The 27,228-nt window shown below is 49.2% G+C and overlaps 2 protein-coding genes across 5 annotated transcripts in view; both read right to left on the bottom strand.

Moving 5' to 3' along the window:
* Positions 1-3,528: 3,528 nt before the first annotated feature.
* ANKRD13D (ankyrin repeat domain 13D) lies at positions 3,529-21,331 on the bottom strand. Of its 3 annotated transcripts, none has more exons than XM_081881056.1 (15): positions 20,998-21,331; positions 17,061-17,196; positions 16,177-16,301; positions 15,469-15,514; positions 14,627-14,770; positions 14,315-14,504; positions 13,518-13,584; positions 13,290-13,371; positions 12,118-12,179; positions 11,792-11,922; positions 11,361-11,518; positions 10,240-10,398; positions 9,055-9,218; positions 8,458-8,537; positions 3,529-4,625 (listed from the first exon to the last, which is right to left on the bottom strand). In XM_081881056.1, the coding sequence occupies exons 1-15, from the start codon at positions 21,085-21,087 to the stop codon at positions 4,346-4,348; spliced, it is 1,914 nt and encodes a 637-aa protein (XP_081737182.1). In that variant the 5' UTR covers positions 21,088-21,331; the 3' UTR covers positions 3,529-4,345. The 3 variants fall into 3 exon arrangements, with proteins under 3 accessions (XP_081737182.1, XP_081737183.1, XP_081737184.1); XM_081881057.1 differs by lacking the exon at positions 20,998-21,331 and adding an exon at positions 19,749-19,887; XM_081881058.1 differs by lacking the exon at positions 20,998-21,331 and adding an exon at positions 19,534-19,677.
* Positions 21,332-24,481: 3,150 nt separating this feature from the next.
* Positions 24,482-27,228, bottom strand: part of GRK2 (G protein-coupled receptor kinase 2) — a 40,270-nt gene continuing 37,523 nt past the window's right edge. For both annotated transcript variants that reach the window (XM_081877440.1, XM_081877441.1), the window contains exon 21: positions 24,482-26,646. In XM_081877440.1, the coding sequence (XP_081733566.1) occupies positions 26,476-26,646 (171 nt within the window). In that variant the 3' untranslated portion in view covers positions 24,482-26,475. The remainder of the gene's footprint in view (positions 26,647-27,228) is intronic.

Genomic DNA, 27,228 nt, shown 5'->3' with positions numbered 1-27,228 from the left:
CTTAAAGGAACCAGCCCCAAGACGCGGGAGGGTTTTCCCCAGCCGGGAGCGGAGGTGGGAGGAGCGTCGGGCTGCTCAGGGCTCGCTTCCCCAAGCCGCAATGGCACCCTTCCATCACAGGGGCCAAGGCTCAGCCCCGGCACCTATTCGGAGTGCTGCTAGGCTTGCGTATGGTGGGAAGCGGGGTAACAAGCGCCTCTGAGCAGAGCAGAAATATGGGGGGTAAGCCCCGACCCACATAATCGATCACATGGCACGCACAGTATTTGAATGGCAAAGCCCATCAACTTCTTTTTTTGGGAGGGGGCGCTCAAATATTTTATAAAAGGGGGGCGGCGAAGGGACCACAGCGGCCCCTAGGAGTTGGCTCTTATGCTTCTGAGGATGTGCAGAGGTTGCTGCAGCTGCTGTGAGTGTTGGTGCAGCCGTGTGAAACGGAGGAGGCTCTCTTCCCGTTGTGGTCTGAACATTAGGGAGGGCGGCGGGCACCGTGTTTGTTCGTTTGTTTTCATGCATGCAGAGTTAAAATCTCAGGTAACACCAGAGTCGGAGCTTAAAATGGAAACCTAACGCCTTGCCGCTGCTGCCAGCCCCCCCCCCCCGCATATTGCTACAATGACTCAGCAGGTGGTCGAGCGAAAAGCCGAACATCAGAGGCTGGAGAAGCAGCACAGCGCCCCCCCCCCATCAGTCACGACGGCCGCATGGAGCCCACTGCCACCCCCGCTGCATATCGGGATCCAAAAAGCAGCCTTCCTAATCCATAGCACAGCTACCCACAAGCACAGCCCTGCAAACATCGCCAGCTGCTGATACCGCCGGGCCAGGCTATCGAAGGTAAAAGTAAAATTGTTCAGAACTCAGCAGTGCTGAAATTCTAAACGCTTCGGATATTGCGGAAGGCTGCCAGCAGACGACCTAGATAGACACCCAGCCCTTCCCCCTAAAAGCTCAAATTGCTAACCAGTTCTCATTGGAAGCAGTTTTGATCCAAAGCATTTCAAGCAACTAACCATTTGTAAGGGGAATGCTTTAAAAAATAAATAAAGGAAATGATCATATATTTTAAAACATTAAAGTGCAAGTTGCATAGTGCACACTAGTTTCCACAGTTAAACCTCCAAGAACCATAGAATTGGAAGGGGCCACAAGGGTCATCTAGTCCAACCCCCTGCAATGCAGGAATCTTCTGCCCACACCCTTGAGATGAAGAGTCTCATGCTCTACCGACTGAGAGATTTGTTAAGTGTAGAAGACATAGCAGGAACTGCAGCTAATTCCTGGGGCTTTTTGTTGTTGATGCTTAATGTAAGCTGCTTCGTGAACATAATGGAATTGTTTGCTTTGCATCTGATCTTTAAACACACAGAACCAATGAAAGGGCGGACAACCACTTCACTTTCCTACCTGCCCAAGACCCAGCAGGTGGAAAGGAGCGTGGGCAGGTGGGTCAGCGGTGTGAAAGGCAGCAGCATCTCTTGTTGCTTTGGAGCTTTTGAAAGGAGTAGGCAGCATTTCCAGGTTCACTGCAGGCAGCCTTAATCTCGGCACACTCAGCCTACCCACCCCCTCAAGCCAGCCAGCCAGCCCCAGGCACACAGTTACAATACAGCCTATATGACACAGTGCTGCAATTTGGACCCAAAATAACTGCAGGCCGTTATGAAGCTGTTTTATAGCAAATCGGGCTATTGGCATGTCTAGGTCAGTTGTATGGCTTGCACTCTCTGGCAGCACCTCCTTAAGGGTTTCAGATTGGGAAGCCGTTTCCCAGCCCCAGCTGGAGACACCAGGGGTTGAACCCGGGATCTTTGGTTGCAGAGCATGTGCTGCACTACCACTGGGTACAGCTCTTCCCCCAAAATGCAGCTGGTTAAGGCAGAGCAGCTCTCGGGAGCCCCTTGCACACCTTCCGAACTGGCAGGGGAGACTTGGCAACTGAAACCAGCCAAAGCAATTTTAACAGTACCATTGCCACGTGCTCTGTTTAAGGTCACTGTGCTATCACGAGGCAGCCATGGTTCTTCAGTGTACAATCATCGTGCCTGGCTTCCTAAATTGCACCATGCAGAAGATTGAGCAAAAGGGGTGCGGGGGAGGGAGAGAGAGAGAGAGACAAATTGCAGTTCTATGTATGCACACTAGATGGGGATATGCATTGTGTCAGGCAAGGCCAACAGGGATTTATACAAAGCGCAGCGTATGTATATATTTGCACTTGGGCAGTCCAAAACTATGATGCTATGTTGGCTGAGCAGACATATAATTTCAGTGGTTCAGAGAACAAATCCACTGGTTTCTTTGAGGCAAGATGGAAGCTGCCGGTTTGATTAAAGTTAAGAAAGGACATGTAGGGACAAGGAGTGGCAGAGATGTGTTGACGAAGACCAATGGGGAAGAGTATTGGTGCAAAATGATGCACATGGTCTAGATGGTGCAAGGGCTGTGTACTATTGGCAGCAAGGGAGGAAGCAAAGGTGGAGGGTAGAGGATTGCTAGACTCTGCCAAGGAACTAAGCTAGTTGTTGCTTTACTGTCACTGGGGCATTGGACTAACAGGGCAATGAGGGCAAAGGAAGTGTCTAGATTTCACTTAATGATTTAAACTGAACACTTTCTGAGTACAGTTGTAAGAAAAAGGATGGTACTACTCTACAACTTCAAGATCGTATTATCCTCCCTCCCTCTCTCACCCCCCACCTGCCCTCTCTGCTATTGCTTCCACCAAATTGGGAATTAATAGCAGCGTAGCCTGTTGAAGAACCTAAAGCAGCTTGTAAACCTTATCGTTTACCAAAATGGACACAGACTATCACCAACATATGGAGTCCCATTAGTGTACTGAGGGAGCAAAGTTTGCTCATGATACTAAATTGTTCTGGGTTGTCAAAACAAAACAAGGGATTGCAAGGAGTTCCAAAATAATTCCTCCAAACTGGGTGAACTTAAAATAGCAAACACAATTCAATGTAAGTAAAATAAATCCTCATTTGACATATATAGTAATGGGGTCTGAACTGGCAGTGACTGGCCAGGGCTGCACACACACTATATACCTTTAAAGGACATTCAAAGCACATTCCCCCTCAAAAGTATTCTGGGTACTGTAGTTCACCTCTCAGAAGGTTACGGTTCCCAGTCACATTGAACAAACTACAGTGCCCAGAATTCTGGGGACAATATGTTCTGAACGTGCTTTAAGGGTGCAGTTTGTATGCAGCCTAGGAAAGACCTTGTGGTCATAGTGGATATCTTGGTGAAAATGATGTCAACAGTTCATGTGGCAGCTGTGAAAAAGGCGAATCCCATGCTAGGGATCATTAGGAATGAAATAATGCTGGTATAATGTTTTTATGGTTCAAACTATCAGGGTTTTTTGTGGGTATACTAATTAGCATGTTTCCTAATTTTCATAAGGAGAGCCGCAGAAATCCTAGCAGGTTCTGGAGCCAAGTTTTATGTTTATGTCACAGCCATGCAACCCGAGACCAAGATGGAAGAAAACGGAAGAACGTCACAGCAGAGCGATGCTGGTTTCTTAGTTTTATTTAGTAGTTCCTGCTGCCCAGAGCCCCCTGTGCCTGGTTCCCAGACGACAGGAGAAAGCCGCTCAGGAGTGGGCACAGCTGTTCCCTTTAGACCCACTGGGTTCAGTTTCTTAAAAAAAAACAAAAACCCACATACCTCCCACTCCCCTTCTTGTGTATATCTTCAGAGATATAAATAAAATAAATTAAAAATAAGGGGGGCAGGGAGAGCAGCAGCTCGCAATGAGGAGGAAAATAAAACGCGGGACTGAAAATTATTCACCACACGGCAGCCTGGTTTCAGGTCTCACCGCAAAACATCAGCGCATCAAGCTCCAGGCTTCCCCACCGCCTTCTATTGCCACTTCCCCAACTTGGTCCCGTCCTCAACAGGCCCAAACCCTTGCAAGGAAAGAGAAAGCAGCACATTCACCATCAGTCTCAGAAAAATCTCATGCCGAGGTGATGAAAATTTCCTCAACGTCTCTGCCCCCCCCCGCCCCACATCCCGTCTCCTTATTTGTTGCTGCTCCTCTTCTCCAACCTGCCTCTCTGTGCTGTAGAAAACATTTCCTCAGTGAAGGTTGAGGATATAAAGCAAATTTTTTAAAAAAATCTTACAGGAAATAATACCAGAGGATGGAACCGAGTGAGTCCCAGGAAATGCAGAAGGTGCTGTCTTCTCACATCCAGCCTGACCCTCAACTGGGAAGGGGCAAAGCATGAAACCCACCCCACCCCACCCCCAGAGGTTAAAAATACAATGACGGCAAGGACAGCTAGGCTGGGCGGTGTGAGGCTTGAGGGAGGCTAGGACGCTACTTCTCCGTTAGAGAGAGCTGGAGGATGCGCTGCAGCTCCTCGTCCTCCTCGCGGCGTTGGCGCTCCCTCTCCTCCTGCTCCCTCGAAGACAGCTCCATGGCCAAGCGCAGCTGCTCGTCAAAGCTGGGGTAGGGCGGGGGCAAGGCCGAGGAGCCACCCCCATTGGTGCTGAGAGGTGGGCTGCTCTCAGGAGGAGGAGCGCCACCGTTGCCACCTCCAGACTCCACTGGGCTCAGGCCTGGCCCCGCCTGAAGGAACATGCTCTCCTGGATAGCCCTGAGAGGACACAGAACGAGAAGGAGGCATCAGCAAATAGGGCAGCGAGATATGGCTACTTGGTCATGCTTCTCAGGCCTGGTTCAGGCAAGCTTGCTCAAGCTGCTCTCAGATATGTCCCAACACCCTCAGCCCAATCTGGGCTTCCTCAGTTCCCACACAACTGCCCAGAGCCTGCTGGATGCTAGTAAAAAAGAAATGGGCTGGCCTTTGGCTCAGTCTGGTTCCCAGCGTGCCTGATAGCTTTCTGGTGCTCTCTGCATCAATACAATTCACAGGTTAAAAACAGTGCTTTTTGTGTAATTGTAATACACCTATTTTCACACCGAGGGTGCTTCAAAGCAACCTGTTTACTGAACATCCATGCCCATTTGTTAGCCAACCTTGTCTAATCTCCCTGCTGTCTAAAGGTTTGCAAGGAAGCTAGATGATGTTATCTTGAAGCAAGTGTTATCTCACACTTTCCAGGGCATTTCCACATCATTTTCCATTATCTTACATCAGAGATAACCTGACAGCTGGTTTGCCCAAAATGGCCTGGAAGGCTTAATTCATGGCCCAATTCAAAGCCCTGGTGGGCCTAATTAGGCCTTTGGGCCACTGTGGCTTTAGCTGGTGGGGATACGCAACCCTCCAAAGTTGACCTTACTTCATGGAAAGGCTCATCTTGTGATTAGGGGACTCTTCAGGCCCCAAGCCCCACACTTCAAATTGCTCTCAGAAATGAACCAGGGGCCAGTACAGTTGTTTAAATGTTGGTGATACGTTTGAAACACCTGGTCCCATTTCACAGTCTAGTAGTTGTATTTTGCATTAATTACAGTTTCTGGGCAGTTTCCAAAGGTACTCCCATGTAGAATTTAACCAAGCCTTGAAGTTACCAGGGAATGGAAACCCAAAGTATAGGCTACCCCCTTGCCCAGGGCAGAGCCACAAGCTGGTGCACTTGTCTCAAGGTGCTCTGTCCCTCTTGGGCCTCTAGTGAGAAAGTGGGGTGTAGAAGCCCCCTAAACCGTATTCTTCAGAGTATAATCCTATGCAGAACAGACTGAATAGCATTCTCTGGACATAGGCATTAGGTACCCATCAACAATTTTTCCATCTTATCTGGATTGGATTAACAGCAGTCATCTAGCCTTTGAAAGGCTTGTGTTTTTTCTTCCTGTTGTCCCCAGATTGTTGCGTTGCATCACAACTGTGGGTGGGTTCCCTGCTGGGCAGCAACTCAGGAAATGTAGGAGAAAGGGGAAGAGCCTACTGCTTGTAGTGAAGAAAACGCCTCACTGCCTGCACAGGCCACACCATGACCCAGGGGTTTCCCCCCTGTTTGTTCCCTGGTTTTCACTCCTTATGCATTTCTATGCCCTACAAGAAGCCTGAAGTATCTCCCGTGATGCAGTCTATGTGTGCTCTTGCCTACACTGCTATACTCTACATCTCAGCAAAGGGCTTGCATCAGTTCTGGATCAGTGCAGGGAATGTTCACACCAATTCTCTCAAAACACCTGTCGTTTACTGCAGAGATTACTGCCAGGGCAATTTTGCATGAGTAGTCTGTTTCAGTGACGAGAATAAAGCATCTTGTGGTACTATAAAGACTGTGGCCATTTTGCATCATGAACTTTTTGAGGGCTAAAACCCATTTTGTTAGATGGAGTGGCTGCCAAAGTGGGAACCTACCCACAAAGTAGAGAGTGAACCTTTCTTTCCACAAGGTGAGGTCAACCTCCCCACCACAAGCAATACAAAAGACAGCAGCAGGTTTGCCATAATACTAGCAGAGCACAAATAAAACTACATTCATTTGATTGTATCTGGTGAACCCACTCAGAGCAGATGTGACTCTTTCTCAACAAGGATCTGCTGGAGTGACTAGGCATAGCAAGCTGAATCAGGAAAATAAAGACCAAAAGAAAGACAAATATGTTAGTTAACTAGCCACTCCTGGTCTTCATCAAATCCCAAGTTTCACTGCAACAAACTTGGTGATGAATTTCAGCTAATGGCTGAAGTGATCTGAAAGCACCTAAGGCCACCTCTTTGTTGAAGGTGTGAGCCTGGTCAGTGCCTGGGAGACCACCTGGGAACCATCTGTATGCTGGAAGAAAGGTGGGATATAAATGTAAGAAAAATTCAAGACCCCCCCCCCCGGCCTGGTCTCACACAATAATTGCCATTTGAAACCTTGTGGTCTGCTTGTACTTTTAAGGAGGGGACCTCAAGGTCTGTTTCAATAAGTTCTGGGAGACTGAAATGCTCCTCTTGCCTTGGCTTCTGTGACTATTTTCATGTCTGATTTGTGTCTGTTTATTCCTTCATGTCACAACTGAGCAGTCTGACCCATGTAAACAACGGCATTGTCAGCAGATGACAGCGTACGTCACATGAGAAGATGTACAGGCCAATGAACCCTTAATGGAATGGCTGATGTTATTTGGTCCTGAGATAGCGTTTGAGTAGACACAGGGGCTGTCTGCACTGCCTGAATAGTAGGAGTAAACTAAACTGTAGTGTTGACAACACAGAAGAAACAAACTAAATTCCTGCATTGCAGGGGGTTAGACTAGATGACCCATGTGGTCCCTTCCAACCCCACAATTCTAAAATTCTGTTATCTCAGAAGTTACTGCTGGGAGTAAATTCCTGCTGCTTGAGAGCATAGGTGCAAATGTGCCTTGAGTCTTCTCTCAACTGCTGAATTTTAAGGAAGCTCTGTGCTTGTAGAGCAATGGGTGGTTACTCATACCAAAAAACTTCCTTCAGGCTCTCTCAGCCTTCTCAGTTCTGTTGGCACCGTTCTCCAATTGGTGCCGGAAAGCGGGTGGTGCTTGCTTTCCACCCACTGGCAGACTGCAATTGTTCAAGAGATTTTCAAATTATTATTAGAAATAAGAACTGGCACCGTTGCAAAAACCCACAGAGGAATCTTACAGCTGAATGTGAAATATCACAAGCGCCTCCCAAAAAAGCCCCCCCATCCATGCCCCCAGAAGGATATAAAGCTGTACATCAAGACAGCCTTATTTTCCTCACGCAGAAGAAGATCCATGTGACAGATCAACAATCACACTTCATACTAGGCAGAGTGGCCAAATGCATGAGAGAGTAAGGTGAGAGGAGGTGGTAGGAAAACCAGCTAGGTCCACACAACACCCACAACTAGAAAGGCTGAAGAGGGGAAATTTCTCCAAATACATTTGCATCTGCTTGAGCTGGAGGATTTTTACCTATCTTCAAAGTGTTTACAATCTGAACTATGCCAAGCTCAGTTTCTCGTAGCACCTATGCCAATTCCTGGGGATCTCCCAGACAGACGGGTATATCGCTTACAAGCAGGCAAACTCCATTCATGGGTGACGCACTGGAAGCTAATTCAGGCATGCCCCAATTCCTTCATTGCCATCATGTTCCCCAAGAGGGCATTCCCATTCTGCTTGGTAAGAAAGGACGAGAGAAGGGGAATGTGAGGTGACCGAGGAAGAGGCCCTGCACCCCGCTTTATAGTGGAATATGAAGGAAAACAGCTGGGGAAGAACACTGCATTCAGCCGATGGGAAAGGTCCTGTGAGGATATGGAGATCCTGCTCAGTTCTGTCTGCTTTCCCTTAAACCCCACTGAGGCAGTGAAATCCTTGAAACAGTATCTGGAAGCAGTGAGGGTGTGGATGAGGCCTGGCAAGACTGAAGCTCAATCCAGCTAAGATGGAATTGCTGCTGGTGGGTGGACCAAGTGACCACAAAGTAGGTTTTAGAAAATAATACACCTTAACGTACAGGTTGCAGAACTGAATTCGTAATACAACCTCTTCCTTCTTGCTACGGAAACACTCACCGTTCCAACTGTAGCTCCTCATCATAGGACGGAGGATTGGATCCTGGCCGTGTGTTGGTCAGAGCTTCCCAGATGGTCACCTGGTGTAACACACAAGAATGAATATGCTAAAACCGATAGCAAAGAGGCAGAATGGGTGTGTGCTCCTGCTGTAGCAGGTAATAATTTGAGGCTTGGACTTGGAATAATGCTAAAATAATAAGCCATAATGCTTTGGTTAAGCCATGGACTCTCTGGGAGGTCTGAGGCAAGCCATAATCTGATGGCCTCGGGTTCCACCCCCTCACACAAACACACACACACATGCAAAAAGGAAATATATAATCACCAGTTCCTACTGGGATGTAAAAGCCTTAATGAGATCAAGGTTTGCAAAGCACTCAGTGCTACATTTATAAGTGGCAGCCAAGAATTATCCCCACTCTGAGTGCCAACAACTGGGAGTTAGTTTGCTACACCACTCAATCCAACCTCTACTTGGTCCCCGCACAACCATCCGGGCACCATGTGCCCTCCCTCCAAGAACCAGTCATGCCTGCCTGCTATAATGGACCTGTTTTCACCCCAGTGCAGGCAGGTTTCCGCCTTCCCAATCACCTGGTCTGTCTCTGTGCCAGCATCCAGGAGGCTCTGCTGAATGGCGAACTGGAGCAGGTCATCATCCTCATCCCGCATGGGCTCTGTACGACCTGCGCCCAACATTGTATAGCCCTGGGGCACCTCAAAAACTGATGGGTCCACCTCGCAGGGGAAAGGGTACACTGGGGGAGGAAGGGAGAACAATGATTAGCACGCTGGCCAACTTCTGCAATGTCCTGTGTCACCGAAGACCAGCCTCACTTTCTCCGCCCATGAAAAGGGCTCTTAAAAAGGACAAAGGACATCTCCCTAGGGCCTAAGGCAAGCAGCAAATGGGCTGGGCCTCTTTAACAAAAAGTCCCTCCTGATTGTCACTACTTTGCAGAAGAGACTCAACACGCACCGGAAATTTAGGTTTGCACAACTGAAGTGGATTGAAGGGCTCTGTTGCCCTTGCACAAAAAAATGCTGTTTGAAAAAGAATCCAGCGTTTTTGCAGTTTGGGAAGGGGTAGGGAAGTGCACTGAAAATTGCAGGGTGAGCAAATGACTAACAGGAAGCCATACCAACAGCCTGCAAGCAAATCAGGATGAATGTGGGACGAATGCTTGTTGGGGCATAGCTGGCCCACAAACCAATCAGAATGAATGCTCAATAAAAACCAGATACAATCTAACCTCCATGTAAGCTTTGCGCAAGCAAATCCGGGTAAAAGTTGAATACACAGGTTGTCTGCATGAGCCTAAAGGTGGCAACAAGCAGGCATAGCTCCCACTTTTTCAGGCACATCAATGGGAAACAATAGGAACATGGCTGTGCTAGCATTCTTGAAGCGGAAAGACTTGATGTTTTTTAAAAATGACGATAAACATATTGAGCCAATATGTCCATTTTTAAAATGTGATGGTCAGTAGCGGGATCATGGAGAAGGATGTGTCGGTTCTAGAAAGCATGCTTTCCCTTCCACAGAGGAGTCACCCGTTTTCCATTCACTCAGACATCTTACACTTTCACATCTCCTTCTTAACCCTGTTGTCTCCCAGTTCTGCAATGTGGGCTCACGGCCACTGCACCCTAATGCTCCCTCCCTCTCCCAGCCTGCGGGAACATCCTCCACCTCTTCCACTCTTCTCCCCCCTCCAAGGTTTAGATTAGCTGTTGGAAGTCCTGACCCTGGCTCTCACCCCATCCTGCTCCTCCTACCTTTGGTGTTGTTGGCTGCCTCTGCCCCAGCAGTCGGCTCCTCGGTGCTCTCTGGGGTGTGGGTGGGAGTACAGATTCGCACTGAGCTCAGCGGCTCATCACAGCCGCACAAGTTACTAAAAGTGATCCGGGCATTCAGCACGTGGAAGAGGGGGATTTCTGGGAAAAAGAAAGAAAATGTACAAAGGAAGGTTGGGAGGTTGGTAAACCTCGTATTTTCAAGCTTCTCACTGATTTCCCTCATGACCACTCCCCTCTCTAGGACATTATCCCTTTCCCCACAACAAAGGCTGAGGGTTTCTCCAAATTGGGGACTGCACTATAAAATAGTATGATACAGCTTTAAATATAAACATTCATGGCTCCCCCCAAGAATTCTGGGAGCTGTAATTTGTTAAGGATTCTGAGAGTTATTAGGAGATCCTTATTCCCTTCACAGACCTGCAATTCCCAGAGTTCCCTGGGAAGAGGGGCTGATTGTTAAACCACTCTGATAATTTTGGCTTTGTGAAGAGAAGAGGGAACTCTTTAACAATTCACAGAACCCTCAAACTACAGTTCCCAGGATTCCTGGGGGGGACGGGACAACCCATGCCTGCTCAAAGTGGTATGATACTGCTTTAAATTTAAAGTGCAGATGGATCTAGGTTTTTCTTTTCTGTGGGTGTATTTTGCAATAATAGTGCATTGGTGGTGCATTTATAGCAGACATCATTCTGCTTTATTAGTTGTTCTGAGATGTTTCCCCAAAGTTATTGCATTATTGCCCTCTGGAGGGGCACTCTTGAACCCACCCAAGAACATTTGAGGTATGAAACATTACAGGATTTCACCAATTTGAAATGAAGCAGTATGTCCGCTCTGAAACCTTTGCAGGCACAAATGACATTGAAAGCAAGGTTGTGTATGAACTACCTCAATACCTTCATGAGCACAAATCATTATGGATGTACAACAGAAAGAATGTCTGGAGAGGCGTAGCCCCACAGCTTTATTCTCTGCCTTCCTTTTTCTCTCTTCCCCTCTTGATCTGCCTCCTGTCAGCTTGTCTCCATGCCCCCCACCCCACCCTGAGTAGATAATGTCCCACCCCGCAACCAGCCAGGCTTCACACCTCTCACCGATTTTGACAGGGAAGCCAGGAGGTAACTTGAGGGTGATGAAGTCACGCAGCTTGGCAAAGTGGGCGTTGCTGATAGCCATCAGGTCAATTATGGGCGTCACCTGCTCCACCAGGGAGAGGGGATGGTCCTCGCAGAGCCACAGAGTGGCCTTGAACCTGTCACACAAGGAGCGTGTTAGTCTTCCTGGAGATTCCTCCAGCTCCCTGCCCCCAACACCTGCCCACGGAGAGACTGGACCTGCAACTCCCCTACACGGGTGAATTATCTGCAGGGACATGTTTTTATTTCCTCCACCTTTTGTTTCTTACCTTTCTCTGGAAAAATGAGTACCTTTTGTAAGAGTTAAGTGCCAGCTGTCACGTCCTGACATCTTCTTCCATTTCTGACCCCACCCCACCAATCCATGCAGTATCCCCCATCCTTCTCACCTCTGCACCTTGTTGGACATCTCAATAGGGCGGCCAATATTGCGGGACTCCAGGTTGAAGTTGGGGTCAAAGTATTCCTCAGGGGTAATAGACGTTGGGTTGGTTGGACTGGCTGACTGCAGCACAGGAGCCTGCAAAAGTGAGGATCGGGGTCTGGATCTGGGCAGGAACTAGAACACCAACACTTTGGAGCCACACAATCCCTTCTCTGGCATATCCCCCTTGTGATCTGCTTCCCCACCTCATGTACCCTTAGGCTAAATTTGTGTGGCTAGGCCAGCATCTACTTTCCCCATATACGGACAGGATCTGACCTGGTCACTTACCCCATTCTGGGCAGCATGCTGCTGGGCGATTCCCAGGAAGGACTGGAATGGAGTCTTAGAACCTGGAAGACAAAAGGAGGATGTCTAAGTGAATGAGTCCACTCCAAAGAACCTACCACCACCTCCACCACTTTAGTGCAATTTATTTGTTATCTTATTTTTATTTATCTGAAATAGTTTTAGAGCGCAATGTTCAAGGCGGCTAGTAACATTAGAACGACAAAATCCAAGGAAAATGCAGCAAAACAGTCACTGATAAGCGATAAAAGAGGAAGAGGCAGCAGATTAAAAAAGAAAGTGACCTGCCTGGGAGGTTAAGGTCAGCAGCTCGACAGACCAAATGCCTGCCAAGAAAGGAAGAAAGGCCTTCTGGGAGAGGTCAAGGTGGGTCTCTCTCGACAGAGTTGCAGGGTGTAGGTGGCTACAGAAAAGGTCCTCTCTATTACGACCACAGATACCGATATCCATGAACTGAATGATTTTTACATTATGGGGGAAGATCTACACAAGGATTGCCAGATGCATCATGGAACCACCAGCACCATGGAATCACTAGGCTCCTCTACCTGCCATAGCCACTAAGGCTAGCCCATCTACCGCCTGACATCCTCCTTCTCAGACTCCTTCTCCATGAAAGTGGGTGCCTTCCATAGGCCTGCATGGCCCAAGTGGTCCCTCCAGACTCCTACAGTTATGCTGTGTACATATTCCCATTTACTCTGCCTCTCCCGCCAGTGGTTTGGAAAGCTGTCTACACAGGACAACAGCCAAAATCCATATCTATCCTGTTGCTTCTTAGGCAGTGGAATCAGGGAGGAATGAAGTGGCAGCAATATTCGCTCGGTGCACTTGTGCAATTTTTCATTCTTGCTTAGCCACGGTTCAGCTGAGCGTAACATATAGACCAGGCCAATATTCAGTATACGCTGCTGCCATTTTTGTTCTCTTAACTACCAGGTGAAGCCTATAAATGGGAGGAGCACATCATGACTATTGAGGACAAGTCACTTGTGGTCAAAGGGCAGGCAGGAGCCGCCAAACAGCAAGTGCAGCACACAATTAATCGGAGTTCTGGGAATTGTAGGGTAAAATAATCCCTAATAGCATGAAGGGTCATTGGATGAGTCAACACACCGAGTCACAACTGGAGGTGGTTCAACATCTGCTTTTACCTTTGTTGCGTGTCTTGTCCTGATCTGACAGGTGCTCAGTACGGGTTTTGGTGACAAGCTCCACATTGCTGGCACTGTAAACCTGGAAAAAGGACAAAGAGACCGTTGATATCGCCTGGTCCCATCCAACACAAGCCCTGATTCCTCAAAGCAGTGAAGCTAAGCTAAACTTTGATGAATTTTTCAGATTTACACACACAACGAACAGGAATGGGGGAAGAGTTGTACCTTGGCTTCATAGCCGCTGATGTTTTCCATCTTCTCAGAGCGCCAGCCCCAGATGCCAGACTTGTTCCTGGAGAGGAAAGCCCTCTGGTCAAGAGCGATAGAGTTTGCCATTGCAGACCTCAGCTGCCCCCCCCCCAAGCAGCCTAAAGATAACCACTTTCTCAAACACCACTGCTACAATGGAGCTTCATCTCTTCCAACCCTTTTCAGACTTGGAATGACCTCATACTCTTCAGCCTAAAAGATAACCATCTCATCAAATGTCACTTTCTCTCTCACACACACCTCTACCTTCACCTCTCCCAACCCTGCCCTTGAAAGACTTGGACTAGGGAGCTGCGAGTGGAGGTCTCTCCTCTGAGGGGAGATGGGGCATATGTGATAACAGGGCTGCAGACATCTATGGCAGTAGAAGCTGGGGCCTTGGTCCCCCTCTTTTCTCACAAAACTAGTTGATGCTCAAGAGCCTGGGCAGACTTCATCCTTCCCAGCTTTGGTCTCATTGGCCTCATCCTGTACCATAAAAAGAGCCCTGCAGCTGGATCACATCCATAGTCCCTCTAGTCTAGCATCCCATTTCCCACAATGACCAGTCAGATGCCTCTGGGAAGCCAGCAACCGTGATGCCAATAGCGCTCTCCCGCTACTGTCCCCTGACAATTCCGGTGTTCTGAGCAGCATGCGGCTGTCTCTGATCCAGGGGGCAGCATATAGTCATCGGGGTTAACAACCAGCGGCAGCAGCAGCACACGGTTCACACAGACCCATAGGCTACCCTTCCCCCTGCCCCAGCTCACCGCTCAAAGGCAATGTTCTTGGTATCCAGGTGGGTGGAGACGATGGGCGAAGTGAGCCGGCTGGCCACGTGCTCCTCGGAAGGCTGCATGGCAGCCAGCATCAGCTCTGGCTCATGCAAGGCTAGAGACAACGTTTCAGTGTACACCACCTGCTTGTCGTGGTCAACCTCCATCACCACAGCATTCTCATCTGGCCAATGAGGAGAAGGAGAAAAGAGGGTGGGGGAGCAACAGAGAGAAAAGCAGTCAGTATCATAGCCCCCCCACCTCACCAAGCACGCACCCATCTCCCCAGAAAAGAGATATTCTGACCTTCGCCTTTAAAGATGTAGCTGCGGCGGCCCCGCTGCCAGGTCATGTGCTCAAAGCCCAGCAAGGTGGTGTCAACCCGCAAGTTTTCCCCACGCTTCCACACCCGGTACACGTCACTTGGGCATATCTTGGAGACCAGGGGCACTGGTGACGGAGAGGAAGAGAGGGAGCAGAGGGAGAGGAAACATTGCTTAGCATCATTTACTTGTTTGCCACATTTGTACCTCACCCACAGAAACACAGGGAGCTGCCTTATACTGATCCATCTGGTCCACTGGTTCATCTAATACCGGTCCATCAATTTCTGTGTTGTCTACATCGACTAGCAGCAGCTCTCCAGGGTTTCAGGATGGGAGGCCTATCCCAGCCCTACATAGAAATGCCTGACTGAACCTGGGATCTTCTGTGTGAAAAGCAGGTGCTCTTCCACTGAGCTACAGCCCTTCAGAGAGGCACCATAGCCTCTGTGTGGAAGGTCAAACTGAGAGACAGCGACATGCTCCAAAGTACCCAATGAGTCTCATGGTCGAGAGGTACTTCTTGCCCTCTCTGCCTGGCATCACCTCATTCCTGCAGAGTGTCACACTTCTAATCTCTGGAGCACGACTAGGACACCACGTGTCAATAGCATGGATTCTGCTCCTTGGTGAAGCCAGGGCACCCACCACAGAGAAAGGAGAATGCTTCCTTCTTCCTCAAAATGTCGTCTATGTTTCTGAGCTCAGGAGGTTTTCTGAGCTGCATCATTTCCCCAGGCCAAACTCCTCCCTTATTGGATAGCTCTCTCCTGTCACCTGCTCGGGCTTTTGTGGACCACTCCCAGAAGTGAAGCACTGACTTACCCCAGCTGGTAAACTCCCACTTCATCTCCACGTAGAAATCAGGAGCCTGTGGAGATGGAGAACCAAAGTGAGGGGGCAGAGCACTGCAAGTGAGAGAAGGGGCAGTGAGAACAGCCAATCCCTGTTCTCTAAAGGGACTACATTTTGCTGTGACCATAATCTTATTAAGAGTCACACTTTGCCAATGGGGGTTCAATTAGATCTAGCAACTGCTAGCTAGAAAACCCAAGAGTGCTTTTGAGCATCCCAGGGGGCTTAAAGGAGAAGAGGGTTGATGCTTCTGGGATGCAGAGTAACTGCTACCGTTGTCATCTTGAAACCATGCTGTTCAAATGCTTTGTCTTCCAAGCCCCTTCGCAAGGGAATGTGGGAGGGACAAGAGTGTTTCCCTTCTTGAAGTATGCATTAGAAGAACATAGGAATGGTTAAATTGCAATGGTTCTGTGCCCACACAAAAGTGAGGGACTTAATGCTGGTGCTCTATGGAAGAAGTATCCAGAGAGAGGGTTGTGGCTTTTAATTAACACAAACACAACCAGAGTTTTAGAAAGAAAAGGAGATTCCAATAAGATCCTAAGAGAGGGCAGATTTGGCAAGATTTCTTTCTCCCTTCGCCAGGGGTCCTGACAAGAGTACAGGTTGGGCACCCCTATAATAAAATCTGTAGACACTGATAAATACACAAGGACTGAAGTTGACGGTACATACTCTGCGCAGTTTGTTGAGCAATTCTGGGATGCCGCCTAGGCGCTGTGTGGCCCGCTGGTAATCGCGATACTGCAGCACCAGCTGCACCATCTCTGGGTCCCCTGTGCTTACTGCCTCCTGCAGGACTAGAGAGGCAGAGGGGAAAAAATCAGTATTTGGCTTCTTGGCCCCACTCACTGTGCCCATCATCTCTCAAGTCCAAACGAGTTTCTCCTCTAACCTCACTCCCAACCAGGAGCAGACAGCCTATTGATCTGCCAAAAGGACATGTCTGGCTGCCAAGGGCACAGGTATCATGCCAATCAGTGCTCAGTTCCTAGGGAAACTTCTACCATCCTAGGCAGGGCAAAGCAAGGCTCCAGAAACTTAAGCCAGAGAAGCAAGAATAGGTGCCTTAAACAAAAGTGCCGGGAAGAGTTCTGCCTTCAAAGCACACATATTACCCCAGTACTGGCCTAAGCACTGGACTCTGGCTTTCATTCGTGTTGCCTACCCCTCAAAACCACAGCCCTCACACCTCAGGTCTTTCATTTCTTAACTGCTGTCTTCCCTTGCTTAGCTTTCACAACAACCCTTTCAACACATTCCTTCTATTTCCCCCCTTGCCTAGGATATAAGGAGATGCTTCAATATGAACGACTGTTATTGAGCCCAGTATTAGGCGGCAGCACTGCAAGGTCTCAAGCAGAAGGCGTTCCACAGTCGTGCAGCCTGATGAGCCTGATGAACATGTGGCTCTCCAGGTTTTGTTGGACTCCATCTCCAATCAGCATACAGCTAGTGTGGGAGTTGTAAGTGCAACTCACCCCAGCTTTAAGCAGAGGAGACAGAAATTGAAACGGACTAACATGGGGCACATACCCTCGCCCACTGAACCTTCATACCTGTCCAGCCGTTGGCATTCTCCTGGCCCACACTGGCATTGTGTCGCAACAGCACCCGGACAGATTCCAGGTTCCCCAGGCACACGGCCAGCTCCAGGGGCGTTCGGCCTCGTGGGTCCAGCATCTCAATATCGTGCTGCAAGAGAGCCATAGGATTAATGAGCTAGGTGGGCATTCCTTTGCAGGAGAACAAGGGCTGAGGCTTTCTCTGTGCTGGAGCTCATTCCTAGAAACAGTTTTCAGTGCTAGGACTCAGCAGGGTTTTAATGCCCTTGCACTAGTATCTCTTGCAAAAGAGGAAGATTCACTCAGAGCTCGTCCTCAGATAATGCTGTCCCTGACCTACAAGGACATCCAGGATACTAGGATAGAATTCACATATCCTATAGAATATCCGACCCAAGGGACCATGACGTATCATATCCACTGGCCAGAATAGAAGAGCCGGCCTTGTTGCTTAATCTAAGCTTACGCATGCTGATATTCAGATATTCAAAAGCCTTGATGGGACTGCAGAAATGAAGGGCAGCACATTAGGGCTACAGTCCAGTTGCCCTCCAAGGAAGAATATCATGGCAAGGAGACCAACCTGGCCCCAACCACCAGCCAGAGAACCATCAGGCTACATGGAACTCACCTCCCCCCTTCCTACTCAGCTTCAACTCCCCCCCAGGACTGTAGAATCAAAAGGGAGAAGTTTGAAACGCTTGCCCCACCCATTGGTCAAAGGAGCTGGAGCCAACAATTCCTATTCAAGTGAGAACATCAGCAAGGGAAGGTTACCTACCCTGGCCTCCACTGAGCATAAATGCCCTCTCTTATAGCTCCCCACTTTGTTATGGCCTGGAAGGACTGATCTCTCTCCCACTCCACTTCCCTTTCCTTGTGTGTCTCGTCTTTTCAGTTTGCAAGCTGCTGGCAGGGCCTGACTCTGTTTTTGAACCACTTTGGGAGACTCTTGATGGCTTGAAAAGTGGGGGGAAATCTAAGTATGTATGGAAATCAATTAATGTTGTGTCTTGGCTTTCTGATGAAAGGACCTTCTTTGCAATGGCAAATGCTGCCTTGTTCCAAGATGCAATTAGAAGGGGCCATTCACCACAAAGGCCTTTGTCCCCACATGATAGAACAGAATAGGGACTAGCCCAGCTATATTGTGAAACAACCTGTTTTGTTTTTAATTGTGAGGAGAGTGCACTCAAGTGCTACAGAAGGAGAGTACACGGCTTATGAATTAAAGAAAAGAAACAAAAAACAAAAAAAACCCCCACAAGTAAATACGCTTTTGAGGGATGGATAATAAAAATGGATCAGGAGACAGGGCTGTAGTGCTTTGTGCAGATGTCATGGGCACCTTCCTTATGCTGAGGGTAGTGTAATCGCTTCAAGCACTGGGGCTAAGAATCACATTTTTTAACAGCTGATTACCAGCAATTCACCAACAATGGGAGTGCTTGCTGCAGAGAGGTCTGGCTGGTTCTATCATAGCTCCAGAATCCTTCTGTGTTACCCGGAACAGCCCAGAGTCTCTTATATCCTACATAAGCTGGGCCTATTTTCACTCCACTTGCAGACTAGTTGACCACAAGAGTATATTTGAAAATAGTCAGAATGTTATTTCTTCTACCACCAAGGTAAGTCATGTGCAGGGTGGCTGAGCATCCTAAACCATCTGCAAAAAAGATGTAACAGCAGCCGATACCTTCAGAAATTCAGGATGTTACAAATCTGCCCACCCTGCCAAGCCATTCCCTTGCCTAGGCTCCATCCACTCAAAGCTCCATCCACCCAACACCCACTCTGAAAGTCGTAATTTGATGGAAGCACCACAATATTCAGAAAGAATTTGCCTCTGAATGTCAGCTGCTGGATACAAGCAACAGCAGAACAGTGTTGACCTCAGGCCTTGCTTGTAAAATTTTCAGATGCATTTGGCTGACCACTGCTGGAAACAGAATGCTGGACTAGATGGAGACACCTGACTTTCTCTAAGACTGCAACCTGAGTACAATGCAAAGGTGGAGCATGAGCTCTACACACCAAACCACTTCTTTGACCTCACATTTGATACTGCAACATCCATTTTACAGAAGGAGAACTGGTGAGACTGAGAGACAAGTGACCTAGCCAAATTGAACACAAGGCAGAGCCCCAAACCCTCCACACCATTTCCTTCCAAATATCTGCCCTGACCCAACTTGTGTTGCGATGCCACTGTATGCCATATCGTTCCTCTCCCACCTTTCCCAGACTGCCCATGATTTTTTAGAAACAAGATAAAAGCAAATTCAGATACTTTGTCACTCAAGGGGTAATTAACTCATGGAATTCACTGCTGTGAGGTATGTTGATGGCCACTAGCTTAAGTTAGTTTCAAAAAGGATTTGATAAATTCACAGAGGACAGGTTTGTCAACAGCTACTAGCCTCAACCACCAAATTAAATAGAACCTCCCTCTTCAAAGGTAACATACCTCTAAGTATCAGCTGTTAGGGACTGACAACAAGGCCATCACCGGAGTGCCCTATGTAATTAGATTCCAGAAACATCCGGCTGACCAAACCTCTGCCCCAAATTCCTTTCTTTTTGAGATCCTCCCAAAAGTCACCCCCCTAGATCTGTAAGTCAGTTCATTCCCCGTTTCCCCCTTCCAAAACAAGAAATGGGAATCATCATTATCTCAGGTACCATCAGTTATCTCCAGCCCAGTCTTCTTTAAAGCCATGCTTCCTGGTCTGCATTTCTCCCAGTTCCAAATCAGTTGCCAGGCAGAACTCTTCCTGTCAGTCTTCTCCCATACAGGTATTCTAATGACTCTGTTCTCTTGGTTCTAACTCTAGGTGGGAGAACCAAGAGTTTTTTTTAAAGTATAGATGCTCAGCCTAGTCCAGTGCTCAGCTGTGGTCCATAGGGGCAGGCAGGAAGGAAACCCTGTGAATTTCCCCTCTCCAATGCAACAGGGTGCTAGAGCTGGCACTTGCTTGGAGGCTCTGATAATTGAATTGAATTTTTAAAAGAGACCCATACCAGCTGTACACACGCACATCAATCTTTAAGGATTATTTTGCGTTTCTCCCTTTTTCTCTTTTCCAAAATGGTGGCTATCAGTGCACTAAACCTGAAGCCACCACAGGAAGGTTGTTTTTTTAAAAAACAAAACAAAACACTAGGCCTCGATTGCTAGAGGATGTTATGGGACTGAGTATCATGGCACCCTTCAGATCCAACTGAGTGTGCTGATCCCTCGCGTGTCTTGCCCTTATGTGCCCAAATCACTATGAGGGGGCCTAAGACGAAGGAGCAGTGGATTCTGGGATTCCAAACAGATGGCCTCAAATGAGGATTGCTGTTTGCTTCAAAGCTTCGACTGCCAAGTCTGATGAGGAATTATGAGGTTGGGGATTCCCAGCCCAAAAGAATCATCAAACATCTATACAGCTATTCTGAAACCACCAGTTCGGCTGGGGTGAGGAGGAAAGAGTTACAAAGAGAAGGAATGGAGAGAGGGGACCAGGAGCATTACAAAGGTGGGGGAAAGGTGATGATGCTATCACGACTGGGGGGTCAAGAGATGCCCCTTGGGCAGTTTTCCTGCTTGTGTGTGTGGCGTGGCTGGGAAGGGGGGGAGTTAACTGGATGTGGCAGGTTTAACAGGATGCAGATGGAACAAACCTAGGTTAGCAGCAGTCAGATATACTAAGTGCCAGTATCTGGCCCTTGTTCATTCTCCCTCCCAGTGGCATCAGCAGCAGCAGGGCTACCAACGGGTGGGGGGGGGGGAGCGAAGGGCTGGGACCATCTTGGAAGGATCCCACATCACATCCCCCTCCCTGGCTGCCACATCTCCAACTCCGGCTGGAAGGGGCGACCTGGAATGCGGGGTTAAGGAAGGAAGGAGTCCTAGGAGATGGGGGGGTGTTGAGGGGCTCCCCCGTACCTGTCCCTTGCGCAGCTCGCTGTCCAGCGCCTGGTGCCGGTTGTGCCAGACGAGCAGGTGCAGGGGGAAGGCGTCTGTGATGCGGGCCATCCCGTCACCATGTCCCCGCGCCCGGCCGGGTCTCTGGTCCGATCCCTCTGTGCCCGAGGCCTTTCCGGGTGGCGGCGGCGGCGGCGGCGGCGGCGGCGCTTTCCCTCCTGCTCGGTTTTGCGCTGGGCCCCGCTGCGACGGTGGCGGCGGCTGCGCTCCCGGGAGGAGAGGCAGGCAGGCAGGCAGGCAGGCAGGCGGAGAGGGAGGGACGGCGGGGCGCACGCGCGGCCTGGCCGGGGTTCGCTCGCTGCGGCTCCCGGGGCCGACCCAGAGCCAGGGAGCGGCGGGGCTGGGGGAGAAGGGGCGGGCCTGCGGGGCGCAGGGAGGAGACAGCGGCGGCAGGGGCGCGGAAAGCTGGCCCAGGCACTTTTCCGGCCTCGCTCGCTCCCCGCTCCAGCCCACGCGAGAGGGCCACGCTCTGGGCGTCGAGGACAGGCAACACCCCTTGCGTCACCACCGGCAGCGGGAGGGAGCGGAGCCGGCCGCCTTGGGCAGCCTGCCTCCCTCGTCAGCCGCCAGGGGAAGCGGGCGGAGGTGAAATTGCAGCCCCCGGCAGCAGGAGCCACGGCCTCCTCGGGGTCCTCAGTCCCCAGAAGGGTGGGCGATTGGGCCGGCTTGGCTCCGCTTGCTTGCTGGGGGCGGACGGGAAGGCTGAGGCTGCAGTCAGATATCCATTCACCCGAGAGGAACTGGAAGGGATCCCAAGGGTCATCTAGTCCAGCCCCCTGCAGTGCAGGAATCTCAGCTAGATCATACGTGACTGGTGACCATCCAAGCTCTGCTTAAAAACCTCCCGAGGAAGGCGAGTCTACCACCTCACCTGGAGTCCGAACACCTTTTACTGTCCGCAAGTTCTTCCTCGTGTTTAGTCAAAATCTCCTTTCTTGCAACTTGAATCCATTGGTTTGGGGCCTATTAAGCTCTGCCGAGTTTACTTCTGAGTAGAGATATATGTAGGATCATGTTCAGTTAGAGAGCCTTCTTCCCCTTGCATCTTTTATTATTCAGGCAAAAAAGAATTGCACCAGAAGGCGTTGCGGGTGGCTTCTGGTTAGTGGCGAGCTGAAACCTGGAGCTGCCTCCTACGCTGTTTGCCTTGCCAGGGCTCGGCTTTGAAATGTGGTTCAATAAACTAGTGCACCTAAGCATATGCAGAGTGCACCTTTCTCTACTGAGTAGGAACAACCAGGACTCCAGCCAAGCTTCTTGAACCTCACACAACTCATTCTAGAAATTAAATTCTATCCTACCAGTCCTAAATATGGACTATCCACTGCTTTTTATTTAAAGTTGTTTTGTGTATGCATCTTTCAAGCCAGAAGGATATAGGACTGGGAAATCATTTCTAAAAACACATTCCTAGACATGCGCATTCAGAAATGAGTCCCTCTGTGTTTAGTGGGTATTAGGTCACAGGTATTGGTCATCCAGTATACCCCCTGGGAGTAAATCTTATTCAGCTCAGTGACGCTTAATTCAGAGTAGACATGGATATGATTATTGCACTAACAGTCTTTCAGGAATGGCTCCCTCAGGTTTTCACATGCAGGACCTGCTCTCTACCTGCTTGGGGAAGTGTTGCCTTGTTACAGACTTGTTCAGTGGTTGAAGTAACAAAGTAGTTGGCACCCAGTTAAACCTGAAGTTGTTTTCACCTGTCATGGAGTAAACAGGCCTTCCATGACTAGGCCTAGAAAAATGTAGCACAGGAAGTGTAGAGGAGGCACCTTTAAAACAACAAGGCAACCTTTCCTTTGGAAAGGTTACTATTCCTTCTCAAGAGTCAAGAAACGTGCTCTGTGAATCATAAACCCTCCACCTGCAGTCATACACCCCAGCCTGTCTTTCTCTCCATTTTTGACAGAGAGGGGTTCCATTGGCTTATAAGAGTTATGTGATGGGCAAAAATTCAACAGGGAAGCTTACTCCAACATGGCTTCCTTTAGATTGTGAAAAGCTCCCCATTACACTTCTGCCTCAAACAGATGCTATTAAATATTGTTAAGAGGGATGGGGAAATGGAATTCCACTGGGCCATGAAGGTCTTTTATGGAGAGAAAAGTATTCCAGCTGTTGTGCTAAGCTCCAGCCCAGCTGTGCTCAGTTTGTTTTGGTAAGTTCATTGAGACTCTTGTATCAGAAACAAGCAAGTCTTGTGGCACCTTCGAGAATGATTTGTTGTGGCAGAAGCTTTCATGAACTAGCACGCACGACATCAGATGCATGAAGTGTTATCCTCAGTTGACAGATAATATATACATGCACATAGCTGTAGAGGGGGAAATGTAAACAGTGGGTCCAAGAGGCTATAAAATGCAAAGGGTTGCAGCAGGTCTGTGACGTTTTTGTGCAGAGCTCAAATGTATACAAGATAAGCACAGACTGGTGTACTCTCAGCAGCAGTCACTATAATCCTATTGATCTTTCTTTGTTGTTTATTGATGCTAGTGTTTTAAGGTGTGTTGTTTTTTTCTTTTTGAGAGTTTTTGTAGTTCATGAAACCCCCCCCCTATGGGTTCTATGGGAAGAATGGGGCATGAATCATTTACTATGCAATGCTAATTCAGCACTTCCATAGCATGTTTGCAGGGGAGAACCACAGTCCCCATTAGGTCCAAATTGAAAAGAACTGAATTTGATGATAAATTCTAATTTTATTTTATGCTGGAGTAAACCTTAGAAACCTTTTTTTTTTTTTTGGTGAAGCATGGCAATATTGAGGATATCAGAAATGTTCTCCCACCACTTTGTTTATCCTATGAGGACAGCAGAAGGACTTGGTTTGTTAGTGATGCACTATATTACGTTGGAGCTCGAGACCCATAGGAGAGAGTTGGTAGGTCACCTATTATAATGCAAGAATTTCTTGACATATTTGTGTGCTTCCTACCATAGATTCCTAAATGGATGCTTCAATTTAGAGCAGGGGTGAGGAAACTTTGCTCCTCCAGATGTTACTGAACTATAGTTCCCATCAGCCTTGACTAACGGCCATGCTGACTGGGGCTGATGGGATATGTAGTTTAGCAACACCTGGAAGACCAAAAATTTCTCCTCCTTGCTCTAGAGAAAGGAAACGGAGCACCCATAACTCCATGGAAAACACACAATCTGCATGCCTATGGTCCCAGCTTCAGTCTCCAGTCTAAATGGTCTTGGGGCTGGATTCTGCTATAGACCAGCCTTCCCCAACCTGGTGGGCTACAGCTCCCACTATCTGTGACAATTGGCCTGGTTCACTGGGGCTAATGGAGGCTGTATTCTTAAAACACCTGGATTGGATACCAGCTTTGGAAAAGCTGGAGTAGACAACCCTGAGCCAACAGCCCAACTCAATCTACGTCAGCGACACGTTTTGCGCATTCTGGTGCCGAGAGCCACAGAAGAGCCTGCGTTTTTCTAAGCTTTGTGGGTTTTGGATTTTTTTTATTATAAAAACAGTCTTTTTATCCCACTCATTAAAATCACATTCAAAAATCGGCAAAAAATCCATAATAATAACCCAGAGAGACAAACCAGAGATCAATATTTACAAACACTGCAGGGAAAGGGGGGGCTCCCACTCTACCCCTCCCCCTCCCAGGGCCAATTGCCTTGGGAGGAATGTGGGAGCCATGTAGCAGAACAGGCAAAAACTCATCACATGAGGCGGAGTGGGGGGGGGGCATGCAGCAGAGGCAATCGCATGCGCTTGGGGCATGACACCATGGGGATGAGAGACCTGATCCCCAACTGAAAGCCCTCTACCCTTAACCCCTCTGTTAAACCGCAGATGGAGGGAAGAGGAGGAGGAGGAGGAGGGGTACAGGGTCAATTCAACCTGATATTTCTCCCCATCCTGTGGGAGAAACCGTAACACTGCTAGGGGAAGGGGAGGTGGTGGGTGGGGGGAGCTGTTAATACAGAGGGATACTGGAAGGGAGGGGGCAGAATGGGCCTAGTTTTTCCACACCCAGCCAGGCCCCCCCTTGGCACAAAGATATTTACAGAATCCTTCAGACACTTGGGACTTGGCACAGGGCCTCATCCAGGCCGAGCTTCCAGTGACCGCACCCCCCACTCCCCCCCCCCCCACTCCAGGCTCAGCCCAGAGAGGCCCTGAGAGCAGAGGGGCCAGGCAGCTCAGAAATCTCTTTTGGCATGAAACCTGCTGCCCCTCCCCTCTTTCCACAGCAAAGCAAGATGGGCATTTGGCAGTAGAGACAGCAGAGCAAGAGGCAGTTCTCATCCCACTCCAAGGAGAAGATTCAGAGGCAATAGTACAGAGACTGGGCAAGCCAAACGCAAGGAGCTTGTCCAGATTCAGCCCCAGGGAGTACAACTTTTTGCAGACTCCACGGGGCCAACTGGGAAGGGCACAACAATAATCTTGAAATTTGGCACAGTTGATAAGAGAATGCCTGGGAGAGCAGGGTGGCAAAAGGCAGAGGGCAGGCCACAACTCTGAGGCGGCAGCAAGAGCAGCAGCAGCAGCAGCCGCTGCCCCAGGTCAGGAATTCAGGATTTGGAATGGCAATTGGTGGGACCAGAAGAGGGTGGTAGGGAAGGATTCAGGACGTGAACTCAGGGGTGAAGGGAAGAGAACAGAACAGGAGCAAGCCTTCATTTTTTTGTTAGACATTTTCATTACAGTGTAAGAGTTTCAAGGCAATTCCTTATCACACTCTAGAGTGCAAACCCAGCCAATGCTGAAGGGGATTGCTTATGGCACAGTGGCTGCCTAGCCGATATTCAGTGAGTGACAGGTGGCGGGAAATACACTCTTTTGAGCTATCCCATCTACGCCAGAACCAGGGTGCCCTTTCTGCAGGCGGCCTGCTGTGGAACCGTACGCCAGAGCCTGGCGCTGGAAAGAAAAGGGGCTGGGAACACGAGTTGTTGTGCCGATGCGTCTCTTCACCTCAGCTGGTGTGAAGGGACTCACTCACCTGAGAGACATGCCCTGCTAGCCACTCCATGGGGAGCAAGGCCTAAGCCAGCAGGCTCTCTTGTGAGTGCGCTAGCGCATGTCTGGCAGCCACAGGGGAGGAAGCAGGGAGGACACAAGATGTGTGGCACACCTCAGGGCATCTCCTTCCATTGGTCCTATTTAGAGGCAGGGCTTTAATCCCAGCTTTCCTTCGTGGGGGGCAGGGGGGTGGGGTAGACGCTCATCCACCTTGCCAACCAGGCTCCGTCCCCTCAAATGGGTATTGGTCCCCCTGTGCTGGGGGATGGGGAGAGGGAAGTCTGTCCCACACCTTCTGGATGCCCCACCCCCTCACTATAATACCCCAGGGGGCTGGGGTGGACATCACAATGATCAGCGAAAGGAGACAGGAGAGAGGGTGGGGATGGTGGACAAACCCAGCCAAATAAATTAAGGATGGGAGAGGAAGTCAAGGAGGGTCAGAGGCCGTTGGTGCTGCTGCTGCTGCGCTGGAGCAGAGGGACCTTGCTGAGCTCCACCACCGGAGAGCGCGGCTTGTGTTTCATTTTGGGCACCCTCTGCAGCAGCTGCTGGGCTTCCTGGTAGGCTTCGCGCAGCTCCTTCTTCCATTGCACCAACTCCGGATCGCTCTGGTGGAGGAAAGGCAAGGGATTAGCATGAGGGCCCCCTAGAATACAAAGGAGACAGCTCTCAAGGCAGCAGCCATTATTTTGCTCAGGGCAGGAGAGGGTATCAATCGCCTTGGACCTTACAATTGGCTTGGGAGTGGTGCTGCCATAACTGGTTGGTGCCCAGTTGGCACTTACTCAGGCAGGGCCTTCTGAGCGGTGGCTCCGGGTTTATGGAATACCCTCCCAGGTGAGATGCATCCATCTCCCTCATTATTAAGGTTTGGGAGCAACTTAAAAACATTCCTGTTTAACCAGGCCTATGACGGCTGGAAGATACTGTTCCTGGCAACCCCTTGACATCATTAGCTGTGCAATCATGTGATTGTTTTTAAATGTTCTAAATGTTGTCAGAAAACAACCACCAGACTAAAATTCTGGAAGCTGTGTACAAATGGTTAATGCTTTCAGGCATTATTTCCTAATGGCACCTCTCTGTGCCAGCCCATTAGCACCAATACTTTCTCTCTGTAGAGAAGGAATAGGAAGACAGAGGTAAAGACTTTCTCAGCACAGCCCCTGATCATAAGGAGCATCTTGTTG

This window comes from Podarcis erhardii, assembly GCF_964252035.2.
Source record: "Podarcis erhardii genome assembly, chromosome: 1".
Taxonomy (NCBI): domain Eukaryota; kingdom Metazoa; phylum Chordata; class Lepidosauria; order Squamata; family Lacertidae; genus Podarcis; species Podarcis erhardii.
Note: the sequence above shows the minus strand (reverse complement) of the source record. Positions and strands in the feature narration are given on the sequence as shown.

Excerpts from the sequence above, each read along its gene's own strand:
- ANKRD13D (XM_081881056.1), bottom strand. The coding sequence starts at position 21,087 with ATGGCCCGCATCACAGACGCCTTCCCCCTGCACCTGCTCGTCTGGCAC. Across the intron at positions 13,585-14,314 it reads AAGAACATTGCCTTTGAGCG|GAACAAGTCTGGCATCTGGG; the intron begins GTGAGCTGGGGC and ends TTTCCTCTCCAG. Across the intron at positions 10,399-11,360 it reads TGGCTTCCCTGTCAAAATCG|AAATCCCCCTCTTCCACGTG; the intron begins GTGAGAGGTGTG and ends TCTTTTTCCCAG.